The 24457-nt window shown below is 38.2% G+C and overlaps 2 protein-coding genes across 2 annotated transcripts; one reads left to right on the top strand and one right to left on the bottom strand.

Annotated features, from left to right (window-relative positions):
- Window positions 1-2266: 2266 nt before the first annotated feature.
- On the bottom strand, window positions 2267-10714 carry LOC135472146 (ATP synthase subunit alpha, mitochondrial). The gene is made up of 9 exons (XM_064751509.1): window positions 10590-10714; window positions 8126-8204; window positions 7432-7598; window positions 6962-7135; window positions 6566-6732; window positions 5763-6063; window positions 3661-3993; window positions 3344-3488; window positions 2267-2754 (listed from the first exon to the last, which is right to left on the bottom strand). The coding sequence occupies exons 1-9, from the start codon at window positions 10647-10649 to the stop codon at window positions 2522-2524; spliced, it is 1659 nt and encodes a 552-aa protein (XP_064607579.1). The 5' UTR covers window positions 10650-10714; the 3' UTR covers window positions 2267-2521.
- Window positions 10715-12686: 1972 nt separating this feature from the next.
- LOC135472145 (tetraspanin-3-like) lies at window positions 12687-23479 on the top strand. Its single transcript, XM_064751508.1, has 7 exons — window positions 12687-12853; window positions 16486-16677; window positions 16969-17043; window positions 17958-18053; window positions 18825-18971; window positions 19597-19680; window positions 20750-23479. Exons 1-7 carry the CDS (start codon window positions 12794-12796, stop codon window positions 20852-20854), a joined length of 759 nt encoding a protein of 252 aa, XP_064607578.1. The 5' UTR covers window positions 12687-12793; the 3' UTR covers window positions 20855-23479.
- The last annotated feature ends 978 nt before the right edge of the window (window positions 23480-24457 follow it).

Genomic DNA, 24457 nt, shown 5'->3' on the forward strand with positions numbered 1-24457 from the left:
GAAGTGAGGGGTGTGATCTACAAATTATTCCCTGTTCCTGGCTAGACTTGAACCCACACGTCATGTGCCCTTGAGGTTTAAAGGCAGGTGCTTCTAACCACTAGGCAGTGTTTGACCCTCTCCCCAATTTGCAAACTGTTTGCTGGAGATATTTTGTTTTCTCTGTACTAGGCCAAGACAGTTGACTGACAACCCAATTTGTGTTATTTCATGGCCACACCAGCAGCTGTTCATATATATATATTTATGTTCTCTGGCTACCATCTTATAACTGAAATATTCTTGAGTATGGCGTAAAACACTAATCAAATAAATAAATGAATAGGTTCTCTGGGCAACCCCATTACTCAATAGTTATTGGGATGTCGATAGTTAACTGCTTACTAATGTACACGTAACTGCTGTTACTTGATGCATTGCTCCCACCATAATGCTGGCCACTGTCCCGAGTGAAATATTCTTGAGAGTGGCATAAAACACCAATGAAATAAATAAATGAATTTGATCCATCAAAAAATAGGTTTAAATTGTCTTAAAACATTATGGTCCACTTGCTGGGTCTTTGTGTTCACATCCAGATCCAGCAGTGGCTTAGATCAGACATCTCGAACTAATCAGTAAAATTCTGCCCAGTTTCCTTCCACCATTATGCTGGTCGCCGTTGTACAAGTGAAATATTTTTGACTACAGCATAAACACACCAATAAAATAATCAGCAAAATTACCTACACCAGTTATTTCCAAGTTGTAATCTTGAAGCATATATACATAACCTGCCTTTAGGAAGTTAAGTCCGCAAAATAATCAATAACCGTACTTGCTCTTCCTTCATTTTCAAGAGTTATTGTGACATTGGCATTTTAGACCTTTTTTCTCATTCAGATATCAGTCAAATTACCCTGACTTCAGTTCACTTACCAATTGCTTTGGTGAACAGACATTCGTATATATGTAGGCATGTTACCTGTGCATGTAACTACAAATGAGAACTGATACAAGTGTATTCTTTACGTCACATGCATTTTGCAGTTGAGAGGCGGCCTGTAATCCTGTGGTGACCCTATTTGGAAGCAAGGCCTGATGTAATTAGGTTAGAAAGTCTTTAACGTTTCCAAATATCAGCTTCTACAGTGTCACAGTAGTACTGTTTTAGGAGGTCATGATGAACTAAGAACAATCAGTAAAATGGTGTCCGAAGCATTGACCGTAGTTGCTATTCTACAAAATAGTTGTACCGTTTTTGGGAGGTCATTATGAGCTGCCAAAGAACATTAGAATCAGTAAAATGGAGTCAGAGCAGCGATTTCCAAGTTGTAGTGCTGTAGGCGGGCATGACGTCACATCAGCTGTCCATAACGTGTGCAACTACATATACAGTGCTGATGCATGCAAGCAACTAAGTCTAAAGTGGCACAAGTTCTCAGTTGATTCACACCAAAGTGCAAATAACACAGAAGGCCAAACATAATTAAAATGGGATACCCCAATATACAGGCAGATCAACATTGATGCACAATGAATGCAACAAACCACATACAATTCATACACTTGCATTGTGTGCTGGTCCTTTTCCCATGATTTGCAACAAATATTTGTCTGTTTTTTTAGGCAAATTAATGTTGATTGATGTTTAATTTTGTTTGGGTTTAACTGTGACAAAACTCGAGTGCTGAGAAATCAACTCCACACCTTGTACCACGTACTGTCGCAACTTCCATAGCCTCTGGTTGATTTTTTTTATTTTATTTTTTTTTTGATTGGTATTTTACGCCATACTCAAGAATATTTTGCTTGTACGACGGCGGCCAGCATTATGGTGGGTGGAAACCGGGCAGAGCCCGGGGGAAACCCACGACCATCCGCAGGTTGCTGCAGACCTTCCCACGTACGGCCGGAGAGGAAGCCAGCATGAGCTGGTCTTGAACTCACAGCTCTGGTTGATTTTTGGAATAGAGTTCAGACAACAAGAACCTTTGAAGGCACAGGTTTTTAAGTCTATGCACGGAGGCGACTTAACAACCACCTTAAACTTCCTGATAGGTCTGTCAAAGAGAGCACACCCAAAATCAAACCATGTTTTCAGCTTTTGTGACCAGGATGAATTTTACCTTCCTGAATGATTGGTGTTCAGCACTGCGTATAGAGTACACTAGAGTGAGTGCCTGGAGTAAACCACAAACCAATGCCAGGCATTGATGTTGCCTGAAAGTTCACTAAACAGTGACACACCGAAAAACAGCCAAGATTAACAGAACCAGAATACATATAGATTTTTACAATTTATTACTGTTAACACGTGGTTAAATATAAATTTGTACAGAATAGTAAAGCTGACCTGCCTTCAGTTTACAGAAAATTAGCAAATTCCTGTAAAGTGTACAACATCAGCCATTCACGCGTTCACTCAGTAATGGAGCTCCAAATACATTGTACACCCAGCACTATTTATTTAACACAGAGCAATGTCAATGCTGTCGGACTTATAAGAACTAATCATGTTTTCCTAGTAGAAAGTCAATGGTTACGACTGGAATCCAGATAAAAATGATGTGACTATGCCCTTTAGCTTATTGTCGGTTTCTTCAGAAATCTGTCCTTTTTCTCTAATGTCCTTAAGTAAATCCTGGTGGCTACTGCAGATGTGTTTCAAGAAAGCCTCCTCAAAGGCAGTGATTTTGGATGGGTCCAGTTTATCCAAGTGTCCCTTGACTCCAGCATAGATCACTGCTACTTGCTCTTCAATGGCCATTGGTACTGAAAATATGTAACGGGTCAAATTTGTATTAAAGGCATCCAATATTTCAGATTATCATCAGTGGGCAAATACTTGCTTACTTACTTGCTAAATGCTTACAAATACATTACATTAATAGAACTATATCATTTAATTTAACAGAATAATCTCAAAGCTTTCATCTGTCAGGCTCAAATTGCATGTGTAACAATCATCCAGCTCACACAGCTGAACTGTTTCCTTGATCACCGTTCCACAATGTTTCACTCATTAGTCAGCATTATGGATGCAGGAAACCAGAATGCCTTGAGTCCACTACTGCAAATGCCACAAACCTGAAAGCCACAGCCAAACTAAAGAGGCCTTGATTAGAGCTTACAAGCTGACTGTTAAGTGGCAAGAGCACTTTTACTAAATGAGGGAGCAAACAGGTGAAATGGAACAGTTTATGCACAAGCCATGCTCTATCAGGTGAAAGATTTTCAGCTGAAATATCACAAAATGTATTGGCCACAGCAATCGCTTACTTTGCTACCAACTGCCACACTGAAATGTTCAATCCTGCAAAAGAATCCTTGGGATATTTACTTCACCCACTCAAGCACTCACCATACTGTCCTTGTTTGAGAAGCTCTGTGAGACGAACACCTCTGTTCAGAAGATTCTGCGTGGCAGCATCCAGATCGGAACCGAACTGAGCAAACGCTGCAACCTCTCTGTACTGAGCCAACTCCAATTTCATGGAACCGGCCACCTGGTGAAACAAACCAACAACTTGTCAGCACATATTTATCAAAATGGTGGATAAAGGACATGAACTTTCATTTATAATTTAACAAACATCAGTGCTGACAAATAACTTGACCGGAGAAACTCATGTTTTCATTCTGTATATTAACCCGAGGGAGAAAATCTAGCATCGGTACCTGTTTCATGGCCTTGGTCTGAGCAGCTGAGCCTACTCTGCTTACAGACAAACCCACATTAATGGCTGGTCGAATACCCTTGTAGAACAACTCTGTCTCCAAGAAGATCTGACCGTCTGTGATGGAAATGACATTTGTTGGGATGTAGGCAGAGACATCACCGGCCTGGGTCTCAATGACTGGCAGGGCAGTTAGAGAACCACCACCGAAATCATCGTTCATCTTGGCAGCTCTCTCCAGGAGACGAGAATGTAGGTAGAAGACATCACCTGGGTAAGCCTCGCGGCCAGGGGGTCTCCTCAACAATAGAGACATTTGACGGTAGGCTACAGCCTGAAAAACAATTGGGTCATGTTAAGCAGTTTTTATTACAATTTGTTCATAAATTTATTCATATGCATTTGTAGAATGATAACCAGCCACAAACCATCTACCACTTGTCGAATCACAAATGGCGCTTAACAGCCTAAGTCTCAAAATATCCTTCCAGAAATTTTATTAAGGAGGCACCAAATTTACTGTGTTTTAAAGGTGAGTTGACACTAAATTCACCAGATGGAATAAAAATAAGTGAAAATCAACCTTTTTATTTTGTCCGATATTGAGGCCTATATGAATTTCCTGTCTTTCAAGACTGATAATATAGAAATGTCCTCAAAAGGTGGGAATTTGTATCAAAACGATGTCATTTTCGAGATGACTAACTGCACGGAAGTAAATATACTCCCTTATCAATCTGAACAGATAGTGGATATCAGTAATGTTCCAATTTATGACAATGACCTCTCTGGCCAGACTTCACACTCTGGTTTTGAGACTTAAGTTCATCTTTGTCCAGGCATTTCCAACCGAACAGGCAATACTTGCTGGTAAGCTATACTTTTATCCTGAATTACACTGTACTGTATTTCATGTGTTTTTCTAAGACTTAATGTTTATTTACTATTCTTTCCCCTCTGCCCACAATAACTGCAAGGCTTTTCAACCGCCTGTTTTTACAACCAAATCATCTCGTGGAGAAATGCCATATGCTTCTAGTCACTCTTCTAGTGTTTTAAACACTGAACTACCTGTAAATGGCAAAGCTCTGACAGCTTGTAAAGGTTGGACTCTTCTGATGTAACTCGGCCGAGACTAACAAGCGTTGGCGGACAAATTGCATAAAGCAAATCTCATTATCTAGTGATTTTAACAGCAATATTACTCAGATTAATGCAGCTTTCTTCCATAATTTTTTGTACACTCAATTAACAATATACAAAGGGGTAGCTAATTATGAATAAATCCTAAATCTGGACACTAATCCTACAGTCAACAGTCAAAAAATGTGTCCTATTGCTTTCTGAGGTAGCCATCTTCAACACCAACAGGATGCTGCCTGTGGATTTCATACCATAGGTTTAGCCAGGGGGTGCCTCCAGGTCTTTCAGACACCCAATTCTGACAATATTAACATGGGAGAGATTGGAAATATAGGAGGAAAACTGAGACACCCTGACTTCGAGTCCTGGCTAAATCTGTGGTCCATACCTTCTTGTAAAATTTCCCATATTAGAACCCTATTTAATTGTAAATATGGACATTGCTATATAAAAAAATGACATTCCAATGCTTGTTGCTGCCACCGTTTCAGTATACTCACCAGTAAACAAGAAAAAAAACCCCTCATTTTTCAGGGAGATAAAATGTAAGGGTACACCAATAATGCATTGAGAAAAGCTTACGTTGTAGGTGTCAAGATCTATTTTCTAGACTAAAGGGAGACTACTAGTGTTAAGTAGTGCATGCTGGTTCAAGCAACAAATTTCAGTGGAATTTTGCTTCACAGCATATCATTAATCTGCTTACAATATCGAAGACACTTTAGTCAACAAGATGAGTAGCAGTTCTGTCAAATGTGCTAATCATATGCATTATTTACAAAGGTCATTCATTCTGAATCTAAGACTAAGGAATTGGTTTTTAGGCTGTACTCAAAACTTTACTTGTATGGCAGCAACAAGACTGCAGGAAAACTGGTCTTAAAATTTCTCCTGATCATTTCATGTGACTGATGACTGAAGAGGACCATATCATGCTGCAGTGTAACAGCTGATCATTACCTGTTTGGACAGATCATCATAGATGATCAAAGCGTGTTTCCCATTATCCCTGAAGAACTCTCCCATAGCACAGCCCGAGTAGGGGGCCAGGTACTGCAGTGGGGCAGCATCAGAGGCTGTCGCACTGACAACGATGGTATACTTCATGGCATCGGCATCTGTGAGACGCTTGACAATCTGAGCCACAGTCGATCTCTTCTGTCCAATGGCAACATATATACAGTACAGTTTCTTCTTTTCATCTGCAGCATCATTGAAACGCTTCTGGTTTATGATTGTGTCAATGGCAATGGCAGTTTTCCTGTAACAACAATGTGAATCTGATATCAGCTAAGTATTTCTTAGAAACAAGTTGCTTGGGTGAAAGGTCAAATTGCTGTAATTGCACAATGTTTTTGAACACACATTTCCCTCACCCTTAGTGAATGCAAGCACAACTGTAAACTGGCTTCCTTGTTAAAAAGGAAATTTTATTGAAAACTGGATGAAATGGAGTCTAACCATGTGTATGTGGTATGATAAATATAGCAACAAGGAAACTACATTGTTCTCCATAAACCAATGACCTTTAGCGTGTCACTGGTAAACTTTCTCACATGAGATACATCACATTGTTGGAAGGCAATTGGTCTTAGATATTTTCTCATAACACACAAGAGCACCAATTTTTGTACTTAGGCCATGGAAACAATAGCAATGAAATCTTGAAAATTCTGTTTCCACAAGTCGGAATGAACCCTTATTTCGAGTCATTGAGCGATTGAGAGGCAGTTGATACCAGCCACAATGATCAGTATCCTCACCCAGTCTGCCTGTCTCCAATGATCAGCTCTCTCTGGCCTCTTCCAATGGGTACCAGACTGTCCACAGCTTTGATACCAGTCTGCATGGGCTCTTTTACAGAGATACGGGGGATGATACCAGGTGCTTTCGTTCCTACCCTTGCACGCTCTTTGGAAGAAATTGGGCCCTAGCAAAACAAGATCATTGGAAATTTAAACTATGAATGACAGCTTTTAAATAGCTGAGTAAACATACAAAATGCTTACCAAGGTAAGAAACTGGCGTCTTTGAAAGCATTTATCTTTGCAACTCACAACTGATTCGCCCTTCATCCACATTCTTTCCATATCAAAACTAAACACACGTCTTCAAACCATACAGGTCATACAATGCAGATAAATGACTTATGAATTTACTTTGCCATCAATTGTATTTCCTAAGGCATCCACAACTCTTCCTAGAAGATCTTCTCCTACTGGTACGTCCACAATAGCACCGGTTCTCTTCACAATGTCTCCCTCCTTGATGAGCTTGTCATTACCAAAGACGACAACACCAACATTGTCAGGTTCTAAATTCAAGGCCATTCCCTGTAAAACAAAGCAAAACAATTGGTAATAAAATACTTGTGAACAGCACAATCCAGGGTGTTGATCTATATCAGCCATGACTAAATTCAAACTTTTAATACTCCATTTGCCAATTTACCATCTTGACTGTTTGATTAAAAAGATTCACAGCCCTTTAATTATCTGTCCCTGTTTCACTGGCTTCTCTTCAAATTACAACGGAAACAGAAATGGAGACAAAAATGTTTAAAGGCATGCTTGATTGAACTTCTGCTAGTTAAAATCAACCACCACTGGAAATGCAAATTTGTACAAACCTTGAGACCACTGGAAAATTCCACCATCTCCTCTGCTTGAATGTTTTTGAGACCATAGACACGGGCAATACCATCTCCAATAGACAGCACTCTCCCAGTTTCCTCCAAATCTGCCTTGGCAGCTTGTGAAAGAATTCTCTCTTCCAAGATGGAGGAGACTTCGGCACCTGTTAAAAAAGGAGTAAAATTCTAATTAAATTTAAGTACAGTGTATAATTTGGCAAATTAGAGGAATGTTACCCAGTCTGGATAGGTTATTTTATATATCTGGTAAGTTTATACAGGTCCCTACCTAAACACATTTCACTCTTCACAATCAAATGAATGTGTTTTCAAATTGCATCGCTGGTTCAATTTGTTGAAGATTTACAGTATATCCAGTATTGATACATATTTGTCCACTTAATATCCGAGTTGTTACCCTAATTCTTCTAATTTATGAGACGCCAGGTCTTCTCTTTGCCAATATACTTGAAATTGTAGCAGGAATATTTAGTTTCTTTTTTCACATGGCTAGTCCATCTAACAAACACATTCATATCTATAGAGAAATCTGTTTCTTTGCTTTTAATACAACGAATATCTGTCCTAAAAATCTGTTCAGTTATAAACAATTTAACTATTTAAAGGAATAAACTCAAATCAGTTTTTATCAGCGAAATGATAAAGTTATTCATAATGTAACCAAACTCACCAGAAGCCTGGACACATGGTGTTGTGGAGACATGTCTCGAGCATGCTACTAGTCCAGCTCCAAGAGCATTTCTGCACACCTGGAAAAAATCACAAATTATGCATTTTACACATGTTCTGCAGCCCATCAGGACAGTTATTTTCCAATACAACTTCCGTGATAACCTACAATTAAACGCTTAGACATTTTAATATCACTGCACAATTTAAATATGCCACACTCTGCTTTCGAATTGGAACACTAAACTAGCTTCCCTATTTATCTATGTTTAGCCTACTGTTTCAGTTTATAGTGACAAATTCAACTGTAGGTTTGTTTTGATGTGACTACTTTCGTCAATTATTAATGCTTCCCTGAATGAGGCTGGCCAAATATGGAGGAAACCATTTTCAGCTACAGCCCATGTGACATACACATGTGATACACGCACATGTGCATTCATCCCATCTAGTGATCTAAACATCACTAGACTTAACAGGCTATCTTAATGGAAGTTCGAATCCGGAACAAAAAGGCAGTAAAGAAGTTCGTATGAATGGCAACCAGGTCATTGCTGAACACCCACAGATACAGTACTACATGACAATAGTGTGAAGAAAATTCTTACACTGTAAATATTTTTGTAAATCAAACATCCCCTCTCATATTTTTAACCAAAGAAAAATCAGTAAAAACGTGACCATGTGGAAACAAAATGACATTACAAAAATGGTAAGCACCTTGTAAACATCAACAGTCTTTACACATCCCACAAATTCATCTAAGACACGCTGTTATCCAGTCCTCAAATAAGTAAATTGAGGCAAACGAGGTTCACTGCCAGCTTACCTTCGGACACGCTGAAGGATATAGACTGAGTGACATGCAGAACACGCGATTTGACTCCTTAACTCAACACCATATATTAGACATTAGATGCTTGAGAAAAAAGCACTATATGGAACATGTCCTTGTCTATTGTAAATGCAACAGTATTGAAATATTTTGGTAAAATTGCTTTTTATTACAATTTCATGAAGGTTGTTTGTGGAGCTAGGCTGACAGTTTTGTGGCACTATTTTGAATAATCAGCAAGATGCACAATCTGGGAAAAGATTTGGCCATTCACACACAAAACATTTCATTCGACTGAAAGAGCACTTCTAACACTGCAAGTCCACAGAATTATTTATCATTTCACTATACCATTATTTTATATCAAGATCTGTATCAAACTGCTTAGTAAACATAGCAGTTATGGTTTGATGCAAGATTCCAGGAGCTATCAATAATAAAGTACTCTGAGGAATGACAAGACTGCACTTCATACTAGCTGTACTTTGACACCTTCACTTTGACATCGTGATGTCACTACAATGGAGTCTTGCAAGCTAATATATACTTTTCTAGGAGAAGTGCTAGATTTCTGCTCCCTCGCACCTTAAGCAACGCTCATTTGTCTCCAGCAAAAGTACAGACCTGCTCGAACGCTAGGGTCAAGTGGGACTAACTTGAAGCCTGAAGTGAGATTCGAATGGCAAGGATGGTGCCATAGCCATTTGGCTTTACTCCTGCATCAAATCTATGGTAGTTTGTGCAATATTTTGGCACATGCAGTTGTTCAGACTTGTAGCTTTTCACATGGTTCCCTAATCAAGTGCTATAACTGGGCATCCAGGCAGACTTGGTTTGTCATCTTAGTCAATAAGCCCCTTCCTAGATGCTTGTGAAAAACTGGTTCTTCAATGAATATACGTCACTCTACCACATGGCAGCAACCACAACCATAGAAGTTAAATTGTTCCCAGGCTGTTCAAGATGTTACAGAGTAGACTAACTCACAAATGTGCAAAGATCCAAGCAAACTATCTACTGCTGCTTTCCAACACCCAGCCTCCTTGGACAGGTGCTACTTGTCGTTAGCCCTGCATGACAATGTAAATGAAGTTAGGACCCTAAACATTGTAAAGGAGTAGCAGGATGGGTTTGGTACGTTAGTAATCGACTGTTTTCAGAAATTTTACTACTCATCCTACCGGGCTAAAGGGTCCCAGCCAGGACTACACGGGGCCCTCCAAGCATTGTCACCCTGGGCTACTTGTCGTAGGATAAAAGGGTGGATATACATGCTTGTCACTCAGGTGACAACATTTAATAAAACTGTTGCCTCAGCGTACATGTAGCCTATGTAAACCGCATGTCACTTTAATCGCAACTCGGCACATTCATAATGCCCATCGGTACCTCTTTAATCCATCCATGTGTGACAACACGTGACACTTTTACAAAATGTCATTAATTAATTACTTTCGCAAAAAGCAAGAAATTGTTCCACACAGTGAAGGTCTTGAACGCAAGGTCAAGCTCTCATTGCGAATTGTTCGACCGCCAAGATCAAAATAAGTGTGATTTTCCTTGATAACTTCCGTCATGATTAAAAGACAATGAGAGAAATAATTTGCTTTAAAGTTGACATCCCCAATACCTTTGTTGAGGCTCTTGGCAATTGCCTTGCCAGAGTCGCAGCGAGCCGTGCCGAAAGCATTTTATCTCATGTGCAGTCCGTCACTGTGCACAGGAAGGAATATGGCTGCCGCCGGTAAGACCCCTGGAACCACGTGGGCATCCCCGTAGCGACTTCGGTGTAGTCTCGGCAAAAAAAAATTTGTGCAATATGGTCTGGCATCATTCAATGACTCCTGTTTGACTGCAGCGCGAATGAAACTCCAGCTGGTCAGTTCATATCATTAAAAAAACAAATATATGTATTCACATAATCTTTGCCCTTTATTGTTTAGATAAATAAAGGGATGAGGAAATGGTCAAGGGCACTGAGCAATGATTATGTATGCAGAACTATATGATAGACCAACCAAAAGAACATAATGTTCACAGTCATGCAATTTATGTGAGACATTCATACAGTGTGTAGAATTTGTATTGTATATTTCCGATCCGTCAGCAATTAAGATTTTGGGTTGAACCGAAAAATCGAACATGGTGCAGTAGCACATCATACAGCTTTAAGAATTTAAAAGTCAGTATTTTGGCTTTTCAGACGTGATTTGATGTACATGTAATTCCTAGGATCATAAGGCCGCCAAGAAATTTTTGGTATCGCACGACAGCGCTTACGCTCATCGCTACCATGCTTCCCAGTTTTTCGGAAGCTCAGCACCCCAGCACAACTGTTTGCTTGAGATGTACAGATAGCCTTCAGAGTTACGTTAAATAAAGCTGAGCACTTGAGTAACAGAACCACGGGCAGTCTTGTTAATCGAATGTAGGACATATTCTCCCCTGGACAATCCCCCCTCCCCCGGGCAATTCCCCCCTGGACAATCCCCCCCCCCCCCCCCACCCGTTTATACACCATTGAATGGTACAATACTTTTTATATCGCAATAGCTCTATGCAACTCATAACGGACATGAATGATTAAATATATGGATGAAACATGCTTTTGCCACGAGTAACCAGATCGAGTTTTAAATCAAGGGTGCGTGAGTGTACATGCCCCAAATTTTGCCTAGTACACCCAAAACTATTTGTGCAGGCATTTTACAAATCTGGTTGCATGTATGAAACGGCCGATCTGTTTTCTAATTTGATCATCGGCTTTTCAGGGCGTTAACATGAATGTAGAATGTTCAAATCATTTAGCTTCAATTAGGTACACATGTAAAAAAAATGACTTTTGTTAATAAATTTAAGATATTTTTAAACGTTTTACTAGTGATATAATGGCATGCATACAACAAGTAATATTGTAAAACATATCATAGCCTGTAGGAATTGTAGGAATAAATTAAAAGCACACAATCACATACACGCTAGTACCATATAACACAAGAAGAAGAAGGAACACGTCAAATATGACAGTCCTCAGAGTTTTAAGTATTTCAACAGGCTTTTAACCCGTGATGAATTTTAGCAGACAAAAAATTGTGTGCGTGGTCGATTTGACATACATGACGTGTTCAAATTTCTCAGAGACATGAATAAGTCTGGTTAGAGAGACTAAAAACACCAGGTACTTACCTTTTGTTTTGTCAAACTAATTATGTTTTATATTGCACAATTCGAAAAAGCATCTGTGGTGTTTGTATTAGAAATGCATTACAAATTATGTTGTAACATGGAAACAGGCCAAAACTGGAACCAGGAAACGTTATCTAAAACTATAACTGTGGAAATGATTCGGAAGAAGATGTTGTTCGAGATATTTTGCCTTATTTTTTCCATGAAAGTGTCCACCCTGCTCTCAGTCGTTCAATATTCTTGGATGACGTTCTGAATCTATTCATGCCGATTCTAGCAAATTTAATGTATGTCTGATGTGAACAAATGGTATGACACTTACGTCAGGTTCAGGTTCCCAAATTTTCATGTGACGCGATGCATATAAGCTATTCTACAATTCAAGTTAATATGAAGTTTAATTTATGCTTTTTGCTGATACGTTTTAGAGCCAGGCCAAAAGTTCAAAAGTATCAATTCGTTACATTTCATTTTCTAAGCAAACGGACTTTCGGAAAGTAGGTTGAGTTATAACATTAGTATCAGCCGGGTTGAAATCATTATCACATGACAACAGATACTGTTAATCATTTTGAGAAGTAAAAACTATTTTATCACAGAGTACGTGAGTAAACACAAACCTTAACAAGACAAGAAAAGTTATCAAAGATGAGTGGTTGTAGTAAGACGTCAAAATGCATTCTCTGTTTCCTTGGATTGATATTTTGGGTAAGTAAACATTTTTCGTGCTGCGCAAATTATAACAACAACAACATGAGACTTCTGTCAATCGTTGTGTCATTTTAAGTGCTATAGTTTTAGGTGGTCGCTACTTTTTATGTTCTTGAAAAAGAAGTAGATCTACATGAAATTCATTGTTTTTGTACTTTTTCTACAATGATAAGAGAGAATGGTGGTAATCAAGTTGTGAATTTATGACCTAAAAGCCTACTCTTTGCGAATAAGATACAGGGCCTAGGAGAAATACGAGTTCTCGGGAGTTCTGAGTGGGGCGCTCGCACATATAGTGGAAGTTGGGGTTAGAACCCTGGCGGTACTCAGGGGTGGGGCATGAGCATTGGGTGTATCTCTCTTAGGCCCTATAAAGGATTTAATGATGATTAACTCTCTTTATAAATGAAGACATCAATTATTTATTTATTAACTAAGGTAATTCACAAAATTTTCTCTCTGCATTGTAAAGTAATTATAAGAAAAGCCCAATTTATTGTACATGTTTTTCTTGTTTACCAATTAAAACAATACAATGCTATTCAGTGGTCATAGGCAGACAGTGTAACGTTTAATGACTTAACCCCATGAACCATGTGGCAGTTTCAAAATGCAAATATTATTATATGGAGAATATTTATGTAGGTGTCCGCCTCTGTGTCTAGAAGAACATTGCTTGACTCAAATTTGAAACGTAGTGTATAAATTTACTTGATAAACCAGATAGCTTTATTATTGGCTGTCAAGAGTGTCCTCTGGTCAGTTTAAGACTGAACCATCCGAACACTATTTTAACCAAAACCAGATGAGTCTGTGTGATAAAAAAAAGACCGGAAAGGCTGTGACGTAGAACTTTAATATGTGTTTTATTCTTGTAGAGTGACATGTATATAAAACAGTTACTTTTGATAGATTTTGGGACAGAATATTGCATAACTTATTAATATGAGCCTGAAATGCACTGCAGCATCAGCAGTATTTGAAATTATAATTACTCTGTGTTGTTTCTTAATAACCCTAAAGTTAATTTGGTATTTCCATTAGCCGGAAGTGAAATAGCCGAACTCATTGTTTGGTAATTCTGCCATACTAAATGGCAGCTCGTAGTTGTGCCTAATGTTTATCAAGAACATTAAACATAGAGAAAGAGTAAGGATCATGAAGCTTTTTGGGATTGTGACAGGGAAGGAAGTCTTTCCAGCATGTGGAATTAACACAACACAAGCACTTTATGTTCTCTTTTTTTCTACAATTTCATGTGAAAATTGTGGTACATGTACATATTACGGCTCTTAATAAGTACACACTGAATGGATCACCCGTTCCTGAGATACGAGTGCAAATCAGTGAAATAGTCTGCATTATAAATCTGCATAAAGATCTGCATAGGGTACCGTAAATTTTAAGTAAATAATATCTTTCTCATCTAATACCCATAGAAGCTGACTTCATGAAGTAAACTAAAAACAGTAAGCCAGCCACAAATTGAGCTTGTTACCCCCAAACAAACAATGTTTGGCCTCTGCAGCTTGATCACTAGTGTGGTAGTGTGCTGTTTTGTGGACATTTTTTTAGGCTTGCTTTATTGCTTTCTGGTGATTTAACATCAGACAATCTACTCCACTACCGTCGAGCCACCATTGACCTTGTGACATCACAGCGGCACACTCGCTGCAGGCTTCGCTATGTGTACAACACAGAGAACATGAAACAGTCGCTATTCTTTTGCAGCTAATTTGGAGATAATTCCATGTCCAAGTGTGGCTTGTGACTGCAATAACACAAGGCAGAATACTGTAAAGTTACATACATGGCCTAAAAATGCCACAGATTGGGAAAATATGGATCAGATTTCATTAAAAACGCCCTTTGATTTACGGGGAATTTGATCATAGTCATATGAGCCATACCTTCTGAAACAAAAAGCTGAAGTACAAGCCTTATAATATCTGCCCAAAACAACAAATGAAAAAGAAAAGATATCTGAATTTTCACTCCTGAAATGGAAAAGTTGTTTAGCTACTTGCTTATTTGAAACAGCAGGCTGTGACACAAGCTGTTGGAAGCCGCTAGCCTTTGCCCTATAACAGCCACGAGGCTATAGGGTGGCCCTCAAGCTCAGTTCACAAAATTTGAATTGACGTTTCTATGTGATACCAATCACTGTTTCCATTCAACAGAATTCATATCTAATCCATTTTTGCAGGTTGTACTGAAACATAAAAGTTTAGCTCCATTGTTACTTTCAACGGGAGTTAGTGACAGACTGCATGGATCCACAGATACTACCGTAATACCATTGATGTCCAATTTGTGTCAGATTAACCAGACGGGAGTGCATTTGTGTGATCTCTAGCCAGTCACTATGCTGTACATGCTTTTCCAGGATCTAATGGAACTCTGGTAGCCTATCTTTAAAATATTTGGTGTAAAACTGTTTTACTTATTTGATTCCCAGGGTGGTAATTAAGAGGTGTACACATAGGGGTAATTATAGATTAAGTCATACCATGGCTTCTGAAAAAGCACACAGTGGGTAGGCCTAATCTATGATTTCAGCAGTACTTTGCAGTGTTTGTCAACACATAATCCCTGCAGGTCTTACTGGCATGGCGTCATCTGGCCAGGGCTCCCTGGATAGGCTGAAGGTCCAACTTTAATGGGTTTTTTAATGGAACTAGTTTTTTAAATGCAGTTTACAGACTAACATAGCATAAATATTGTGTCTAGGGAACATTTAGTGAACACTGTGAGTGAAATAAGTATGAGTAACACACCATGTGCTCAGGTTATCAGCAAGTCAAGTACCTATAAAGTAAACTATGTAAAGCCTGTGTTTGATGATAGTGTTCCACGTGTCCACATTTGTTCATAATCTAACGAGTGCTGACTCAGTGTCAAATTTTTGGGTGAATTTCAATGATTTCAGTCATAGTGTTTGAGTTAGTCTTCAGATAGTTCACTTTATCAAGAAAGTGTTTCGTCATGTTGAGCAATGGTAACATGATATTTGAATCATGCTTCTGATTCTTCAACCTTTGACCCTGAGGCATGTGACATTAATGTTTGACCACCAATCAACTAGGCAAGGGAACATTGCTAAGCCCAGTTGGTGTATACATTCATTTAAATAATATAGTTGATCATTATGTGCACATACCAGATGGCCTTTATCCTTGTTAACTTCAGACACTAGATTAAATATGATCAATATTTTAAGAACAATTTATAGTAATGGTTACATTTCATCGAAGTAAGTGCTGTTTTGTACATTTAAACTTGGTTGAGCGTTCATAAATGTTGGTATGGGTATTGGTAACTAAATTAAGTGTTGTTATGGGTATGGATAACTAAATTAAATGTTGGCAAAACTCAGGCCAGTTGGACTAGTGCTTATTTCACTCTGCTGGACCAATTGAAGCTCCATTGACTTCAGCTGGGACCAGTGGAGAAGTTTTAATTTCCAGTCCTGCCTACACGTACCTGTACCATTTGGTGAATTGCCATTCAGAGTTAAATGTTCAATAAAGGTGAAAATTTTTCCCTTTGCTCCTTTCTCTTTTTGAACATGTGCTTACTGCACATGTTCAATACATGTGTAATATTTGGCCATTTTGTCTTGTTTGTAGGCTGCTGCAGCAGCCCTGATGTTTGTGGGAGTGGAGGTGTTCAACACCTACAGGAAGTATGACGAGATCACCTCTGCCAACCTCACTCTCATCCCGGCTTCTGTCATTCTGGGCGTAGCTGTATTCCTCTTTATTATCGGATTGCTCGGCTGTATTGCAGCTGCAAAGGAGAGCAAGGGTTGTCTGGCTGTGGTGGGTATCATTCTCTGTTTTGTACAGTGTGAAGCAAGTATTGATATACACATAATTTGAAAACATAATAAGTTCATCCTGACCTTCACTAATAATAGGATGGATTAATCGCTAATCTGCATGTTTATTTTCACTTTCCATCCTTTTACCAATCCCCATATCTGTGAAAATCCCTTTGGGTTGTTCACGTAGGTATTGATAACTCGCTTATATTTCGTATTTTCATAAATTTTAACGGATTTTGATTGTTACATGTATGTAATAATAAGCTACCTCTGTTCTTACATTCAGTTTTTCTCACTTTTGCTGATCGTTTTGATTGGAGAAATTGCTGCAGGTTCATTGGGATATGCTTACAGAGGAAAAGTAAGTCTTACATATATCAACATCATAGTCATAACTATATAACTGTAACAAATCAGGATACAGTGCTACATTATTACATTAGTATTACATGTGTTAATAGTGAATATGTAAAAACAGTTAGTTATGGGGCCTTGGTCACCATTGCGGTCACTGTTAGTCCAGCTCATGCTGGCTTCCTATGTAGGAAGGTCTGGCAGCAATCTGCAGGTGGTCGTGAGTTTCCGCCGGGCTCTGCTCAGTTACTTCCCACCATAATGTTGGCTGTCAGCGTATCTGTGAAATATTCTTGGGATATATGATACATGGCAGAGTAATCCTCTCCAGCAACGTCATGTTTATAAGTAAGGACAAGTCTTACCATAAAATCTCACACACAATTCATATGCGGAGCATAAAGACGACATGTTCAACACTTTATGAAACAATTTTCCAATGCATGCTTTGCTTTGCAAACATTCAGAGATGTACCTTGCATTCAACAGGTAGAGGGCTGACACAATTTTTTTTTTTTTTAAATACATAATAATATAGAAATAAATGAAAAAGACCAGCTGATAATACCTATATTTTATTATTTATTGTTTATATGGGCCAGTTCCCAATTAGAATAAGGATACAGTAATAGGGTGTCTATGTAAGTACATGTAGGTATGTCCTGCATCAATTTAGCTTACTGTAATTCTTCAACCTTTTTACATGTTTGAATTATTCTGTGTTGACTGATAAAAGGATACTTTTGGTGAAGCCCTGAAACTGACCAATGCAACCAGTGTAGTTTTGTCTGTAAAATCATTAAAATGTGCGTAAATTGCACTGGAAGTTAATCTTTCATATGCGAAAAAATCGAAGATTTGGGGTAGTTGCATTCCTATGTATCAATTAGGCTCTGAAGTCTGACTTGTTGGATGCTTCAGGTGCGTGAAGCAGTGGAAAATGGCCTGGAGAATGCTGTCAATGGCAAGGGGAATGACACTGTGCAACAAGACCAAATAGACTACATACAAAAAACGGTTTGTTCTACTCTGTTCTCAGACTCTGGTCCCTGACCAAGTAGGCGTAGCCTAATCATAAAACAGACCCTACAGTTGTGTAAGTGAAGTATTTTTTAGCGTGGACTAGCTAAATCAGTCAAATATCAGTCAAATAAATATTAACATAAGGTAGACATTTTGCTCTCACAGGCTCAATTGTAAGAGGTTCCCGATGCATGGGGCAGTGGAATGGGTTTTTACTTGGTGTTGCCCTGTTTTCTCCACTGATAAGCAAGTAAATAAATAAATACGTAGTTTCGAGGTTCAATTCCAGCCTTAGGCAGGGAAATTCTCTGCCTTAACTGTTCAGCAACCATGGCAATAAGCAGTGTAGATCAGCCCTATGGTCATTATGCTCACTGTGCACTCAAACTATGTTCAGTATGGTGTTAAACTCAGTTGAATCAAGGCTGATGCAGGCCGAGTGGTCTAAGTAAGTTTTGTTCAGTCTAAGATCATCAGTTGAAGTCCACACCTTGATGGATAAGTTTTGTACAATAATTATACTTCACTGTCTTGGCCAAGATATGCTGTATATAGTAAATGACATCAAATTTTTTCCATGTCTAACTTGCACATTTTGCTCAAATCTATAATTTGTTGGTTTTAGAAAGGTGTTTGTTTGGAATGTATTACAGGAAAAGTGTAAGTTTCATCAATATAAAGAAATGTTTTAAGACATTTGCCTCTAAAATGCACTTTTTTTTTAGGTCATTTACCGTAGTTTAAACCATGAGATGTTTGTTACAGTTGCACTGCTGTGGAGTGCACAACGCCACTGACTGGGTGGGAACACCGTACTGGGTGAGCCATGACTTCACCCTGCCAAACTCATGCTGTAAAAATGACAACTGCACAGGGCTTGCAACTCCTGCTGACCCCAGTGTCTACCCTCAGGTACTGCTAGCTTTCAGTTACCTATGGGAACACATGTACCTTAAATAGATATTATTTTCTGCATTGATAAATCAAGGTCATCTAATAATACTAGCATTAAAGAGACTCCACCTCACATCTTGAGGCGTGTAGACAAACCAGTCTACACCTCCACTGGGCCTGTATTTTTGCTAGTCTTTGTTTATCAGTGAGGGAAATCTTCTATTTGATGTATTCATTAACGATGATTGTCGTTAACTTCATGGTGGTAAATTTACATTCAGAGGTGTGATACATTCAGCCCAAAAGGGATCGATACCATTTGATCGGGTGTTGGATCATTCTGCAGCAGAAAGTTTCGAAGTACATTCAGAGGTGTAACTGCTGTGGTTACCTGAAGTTTATCATATAATTTATTATACTTATTTGCTGATAAATGGATGTAAGTAAAAAAGTTTAGAATGGTATTGAACATAAATTTTTGCATAGAAATATTTATGCCTTACCTTAAGTATCATTTAATGACGTGTTAGAAGCATCATAATCCGTTGACACAGATTAATGAAAAAGGGAAAAAAAAAAAAAGATTATAAGATAATTTGTATATATACATTGCCTCCTCTCAAATGTTTAACTCTTCACTCAGGGTTGCTATGATCTGCTAGAAAAGCAGTTTCTGAAGAACCTCGGATACATTGCTGGAGCCGCCATCACCATTGCTGTCTTACAGGTACATTCTACTTGTTAGACTGTTTGTTATGTGTTTAGTTTCTTCGTTAAGTACCAAATTGTCTAGGTTGGACAGTCAAGGGGATGTGTTACAGGCGAAAGTGGTTCTATGCCCTGGTTTGAAAGGGTTACCTCGTCATGACAACCATCTGTGTAGACCCTTTCACAAATTAGGCTATCTCCCCTGATGCCACCATGTTTGTTGATAAAAAATGTCAGCCTCCAGGGACTAATTATGTAACATCTTTTAGACTACATCATTATCTTGTGAGGAAAAAGAAATTTAATGTTGTAATGTGAGTTTTCACCTTACGCCTTATTTAGCAGAGATCATAACTGGAAGACAGTGGAATGATTTAGTAGGAAATAGTATGGTCAGTACCGTGGAAGCAGAAATATTCTGTGAAAATACAGGAAGAAATCAAGGGAAGATAACCCAGTTTTCGGATAGGTCTGCTGGCAACCTGGACAAGTTAAAACACATGATGTTCCAGATGGTGGGAGAAAACTGGGCCAAGCCCAGAGAAAACCTACAACCATCCGCAGGTTGCTGGAAGCCTTTCCCACATACAGCTGGAGAGGGAGCTCGTTTTTAAAATTGGTACATTTACATAACTTCTACCTTGTTTTTAAGTGGATCCCCATTTGTAATAGGATCATTTGACTCAAATTTATAGTTTCATTGATAATTATGCAGTGAAGTTGCAATTGATATGAAAATTTGGTTGCACATACACGTAATCTATAATGGTTAGATATTCCAGTCATGCATACATTTCTCGCGCTTGCCATGGATACTGTTGATGGGAGTAAGTGTATTGCATACGCTTCTCAGAAGTACAGGCTTTAGACTGCACTTTTATTTCCTTTGGGACCCCTGCTCTGTTGGTTCTTGTTCGAATCACATGCGTTGGTTTGGCGGAAGATGTATGTGAGAAACATTTCCCGGGATTAGTGTGAAGGGCAGTGAATTCTTTCACCTCTGACTGTCATGGAACAGTAGTACATGTATGGAACATTCTTCAGTCCATTACTTACATAAATAAATAAATCTAATTTTTTTCTTGCAGATATTTGGTTTGATCTGCACCTGCATCCTGATCTGTCGCTCCAGGGCGAGAGGGGATGTGCCATACCTGACATTAGGGTCAGACAGATCTGGTCTTCAGGTGTAAACTAGGACTATTTGACCACCTTATTACCACAGTTCACTTTGCACACTCGCATTAGCCAGGTGTTATGTTAAGGCAAAGTGCTTTATGATGCTCCTGTTATTCCAAATGATACAGTATCTCCACACGTAAATTGTTTTTCTATGGGGAAGATGTAGAGGTACATGTACGTCACCTTTTGCGATACGTGTTTTGAACTAATATGGACAAACAGTGCTTCGATACATTTTGTACCTTGCGATAGGTTTTCTCATGTTAAAAATGTTTACACTTTTAGAAATAAACACATGTATCTGATAATATGAATATATATATTACAAGACTGGGAGTCTGCATGATGATAGAGGTGGACAGATCCAATTTCCTTTCCCTCTTTATGAAAGTGTACCAGTTTGTATGTATTTCTTACTTAATTGGCATGAATAAGCGCTACCATATGGAAAACGTATGTACTTCAATCTTTTGTCAAGTGCAGCATCATCAGCTATGGGCCTATTGAGAAAGGCATGTTTATAATACGCTCCTCATTAATGAGATAACATCTTCTCATCCCTGTGCTTTTTACAGAATACCAGTGGTATAAATTTTACAAGTTACGCAGCTGAAATATAAGCACTGGGAAAGAATTAGAAAGTTAGATCTCTTTTATATATCATTTCAGTGTAATGTTCAAACCCAGAGAGCCAATGGCCTGTTTTTTAGCCATTGTGTAGGTTGATGGTATATGAACACTCATACTCTGTGACGTGGGGGATATCCTGTGTTAAAAACCTATTATATTTGGTTTGGGTTGGACATGCCTTTGGAAGCACCCTTTGTGAACTTAATAGCAGGTGTGTTTTTATGTACTGTCATTGTGTATGTACCTTTTAATAGAAGTACTTAGTGTGAAGTGTATTAAGGCTATGTGAACAGAGGTTGAAGACTGGGTACCAGCTGTGATTGATGCATTTGTGCTTATCCATTAGCCTTGGTCCTCATCATATGACATACCCACCATAGAAATAAGAGAAAAGAGAAAATAAGGGTTTTTCCAGTCTGATATCTAAAGTATAGAATGTAAATTATGAATAAACAAAACCTTTTCCATCCTTCATTGGTGTTTAGATAGAGTGTTGGTTAGCATGCCAGCGCAGCGTGATAACCTAGGAGCCTTTCACACGGAAGGGTCCTTCAGCAAGCTGCCAATGGTTGTGGGTTTTCCACAGGCTCTCACCCTGGTTCCTCGCACCATATATAAATAAAATATCATAGAAAGGAAGAAATAAAACTATTTTACAAAGAAAAAAAAAACACAACAAAAAAGAAATCAGCCAGCGGCATGTTTCATTAAATTATGTATGTGCATGTATCTTATATGATACATAGCTTAGAAACATAAATATGATAGCTAAGGAACAACTTATAAATATCATGGGATGCTGTGATATTACATATAAAGTGTGTATGTATATGATTTTTTTTTCTTTTTTTTTTGTTTTGTCACTTTATTGTAAATAGCTCCTATACTTTAAATTTTTAGTGGGTTATTGGTTTTGAAGTTAGTGTCTTGGTTTCTCTCTAATCTCCACCACATGACTGCTCTGAGTCACACAACAGTTGCGAGTTCAAACCACAGTTGTTGTCTTTTGTCCTCCACCATATACATTATTGGTCCCAAGCATACAGCTGAAGTGTTTGCCTGTTACTTATTGTACCAGTATTCAATGAAGCGACAACCATTTTCACACCTAGGCATGGATGTTGGTATCAGTTTCGCAGTTAGTAATAAAATCAATCAATTTGTTTCGTTTTTGCTGTTTTTATTTAGTACTCGAGAGGTTACATACATCTGTATAGTTTGTCAGACTGCTGTTTTTAATCGTGAACTATTCATGTATAAATTATACAATATATGTATTTCCAAGTTCTGACTAAAACAATAGGCTTTACTTTTTGGGCGAAGGTTCTTCAGAATTAAAGCCAGCTCATTTCTTGAATGAGTGAATCCTTGACAGTTTGCACTGTAATTTCCTCATGATCTGGGGCTACTGTGAAATATGCATACTATGTGTGTAACATTGTCATGTATTCTGGTCTGTATGTTCTTTAAGATGAAGACATTTATTTGCTTTTCTATATACATGTAATGTATTTAATTGGTGGAAACACTTGTACCATGTACCTTAATATTCTCTTGCAATGTGTGCAAAAGTATAATTATTTGTGTAAGTAAATCACTTGAGTCCTTTGACATTAGAAAAAGATAATTTAAGTGTTGTACTAGTACATTTTTTTGGCACTTTTAAAACCTTTCACATATCCTGAAAGTTTACATGTATATTGTGTGATAGCTAAACCTAGTCCATGCCCAATTTCATGGCAAAGTAAGAGGTGAAAAAGCTGAAAAGTTCTTGTCACTATGGAGGGTTTTTGTCACTATAAAGGGTTTCCTAAGATTAAGATCAGAATTTGTAATGATCATCATGTTCATGACCAAAGGCTGTTCTTTCTTGCATGCATGCATGAGTCCCTGTACCAGTTGGGTACTTCATTATCTGGATGTGTATTACTTTAATACTGTACATGTAATTCACATTTGGCAAAATTAAAGTACATGTACTTGATATAAAAAAAAAATTGTTTCTGAGTTCAACTGATTAATTTGTAGTTAAAAAGCTTGCGACAAAGCCTATATTGCAATGACGCTTTATGGGGATTCAACAAAGTAAGAACAAAAGAGTCAGTCCTGCCATCTGCAGCTATCAAAGTAGTTTTGTTGAGCTGCATGATGGTACAGGTAAGATGCAAAGCAATGTACTGGTGAGCATATTGCTGATTCCACAAGACAGATCTGGTCTTCAGGTGTAAACTAGAATTTTTGACTTAACACTGTATAAGCTTAAATGGAAAACTTCATTTCATAATTCTAATAGATTTCTCTTCATACTTTACATGTCATCAGAATATCGACTGTTGAAAGGATGTCTGGTGTGAGAGATAGGCTGTTGTAGGAATTCCATGATGGCTAATTTTAGCTAAGCTGAATTTTAGGAACTGAACATTTATTCAGCAGAAACCAAGGCTTCTGACATTAACCCTGAAATTTCCTATCTCTGTTTTCAACCAATCAGCATCTAGCTCCTCTGTGTCTCTTGAGATTCCAAACTCAAGTGTTAATTTTCATATTTTGAACACTGACTTGTTTGGTTGCTGTTGAGTCAGGAGTTGTGTAAGTTACCTGGCCAAAGCATCACAAAGCAATATTTCACGAAGTAAAAATTCCAGTCATTAAAGTTGATCAATATGTTCCTTTCAGTTTTAGCTGAAATTTGTTCTACAAAATCTTACCCAATATTTACGTTATCAAGCAATATTTTGACCTTGTTACATAAGAAATAACAATTTTAAAGTGCTTTGATATTTTGAAGAAACTCTGAGATTGCTTCATGATCTTGGGGCCAGCATGGGCTCATCTTGTACAAAGCGGTATTGTATGTACTGTTCATGTCAGTACCGGTATATACTGAAGAGATACATGACCATGGTGAAGGTGCTTGATGAATAGCATCGATTTCTCTCAAGAGCTGTGGTTTCCTCCCAATATTAAACCTGGCTTCTGTCTGT

This window comes from Liolophura sinensis, chromosome 8, assembly GCF_032854445.1.
Source record: "Liolophura sinensis isolate JHLJ2023 chromosome 8, CUHK_Ljap_v2, whole genome shotgun sequence".
NCBI lineage: Eukaryota > Metazoa > Mollusca > Polyplacophora > Chitonida > Chitonidae > Liolophura > Liolophura sinensis.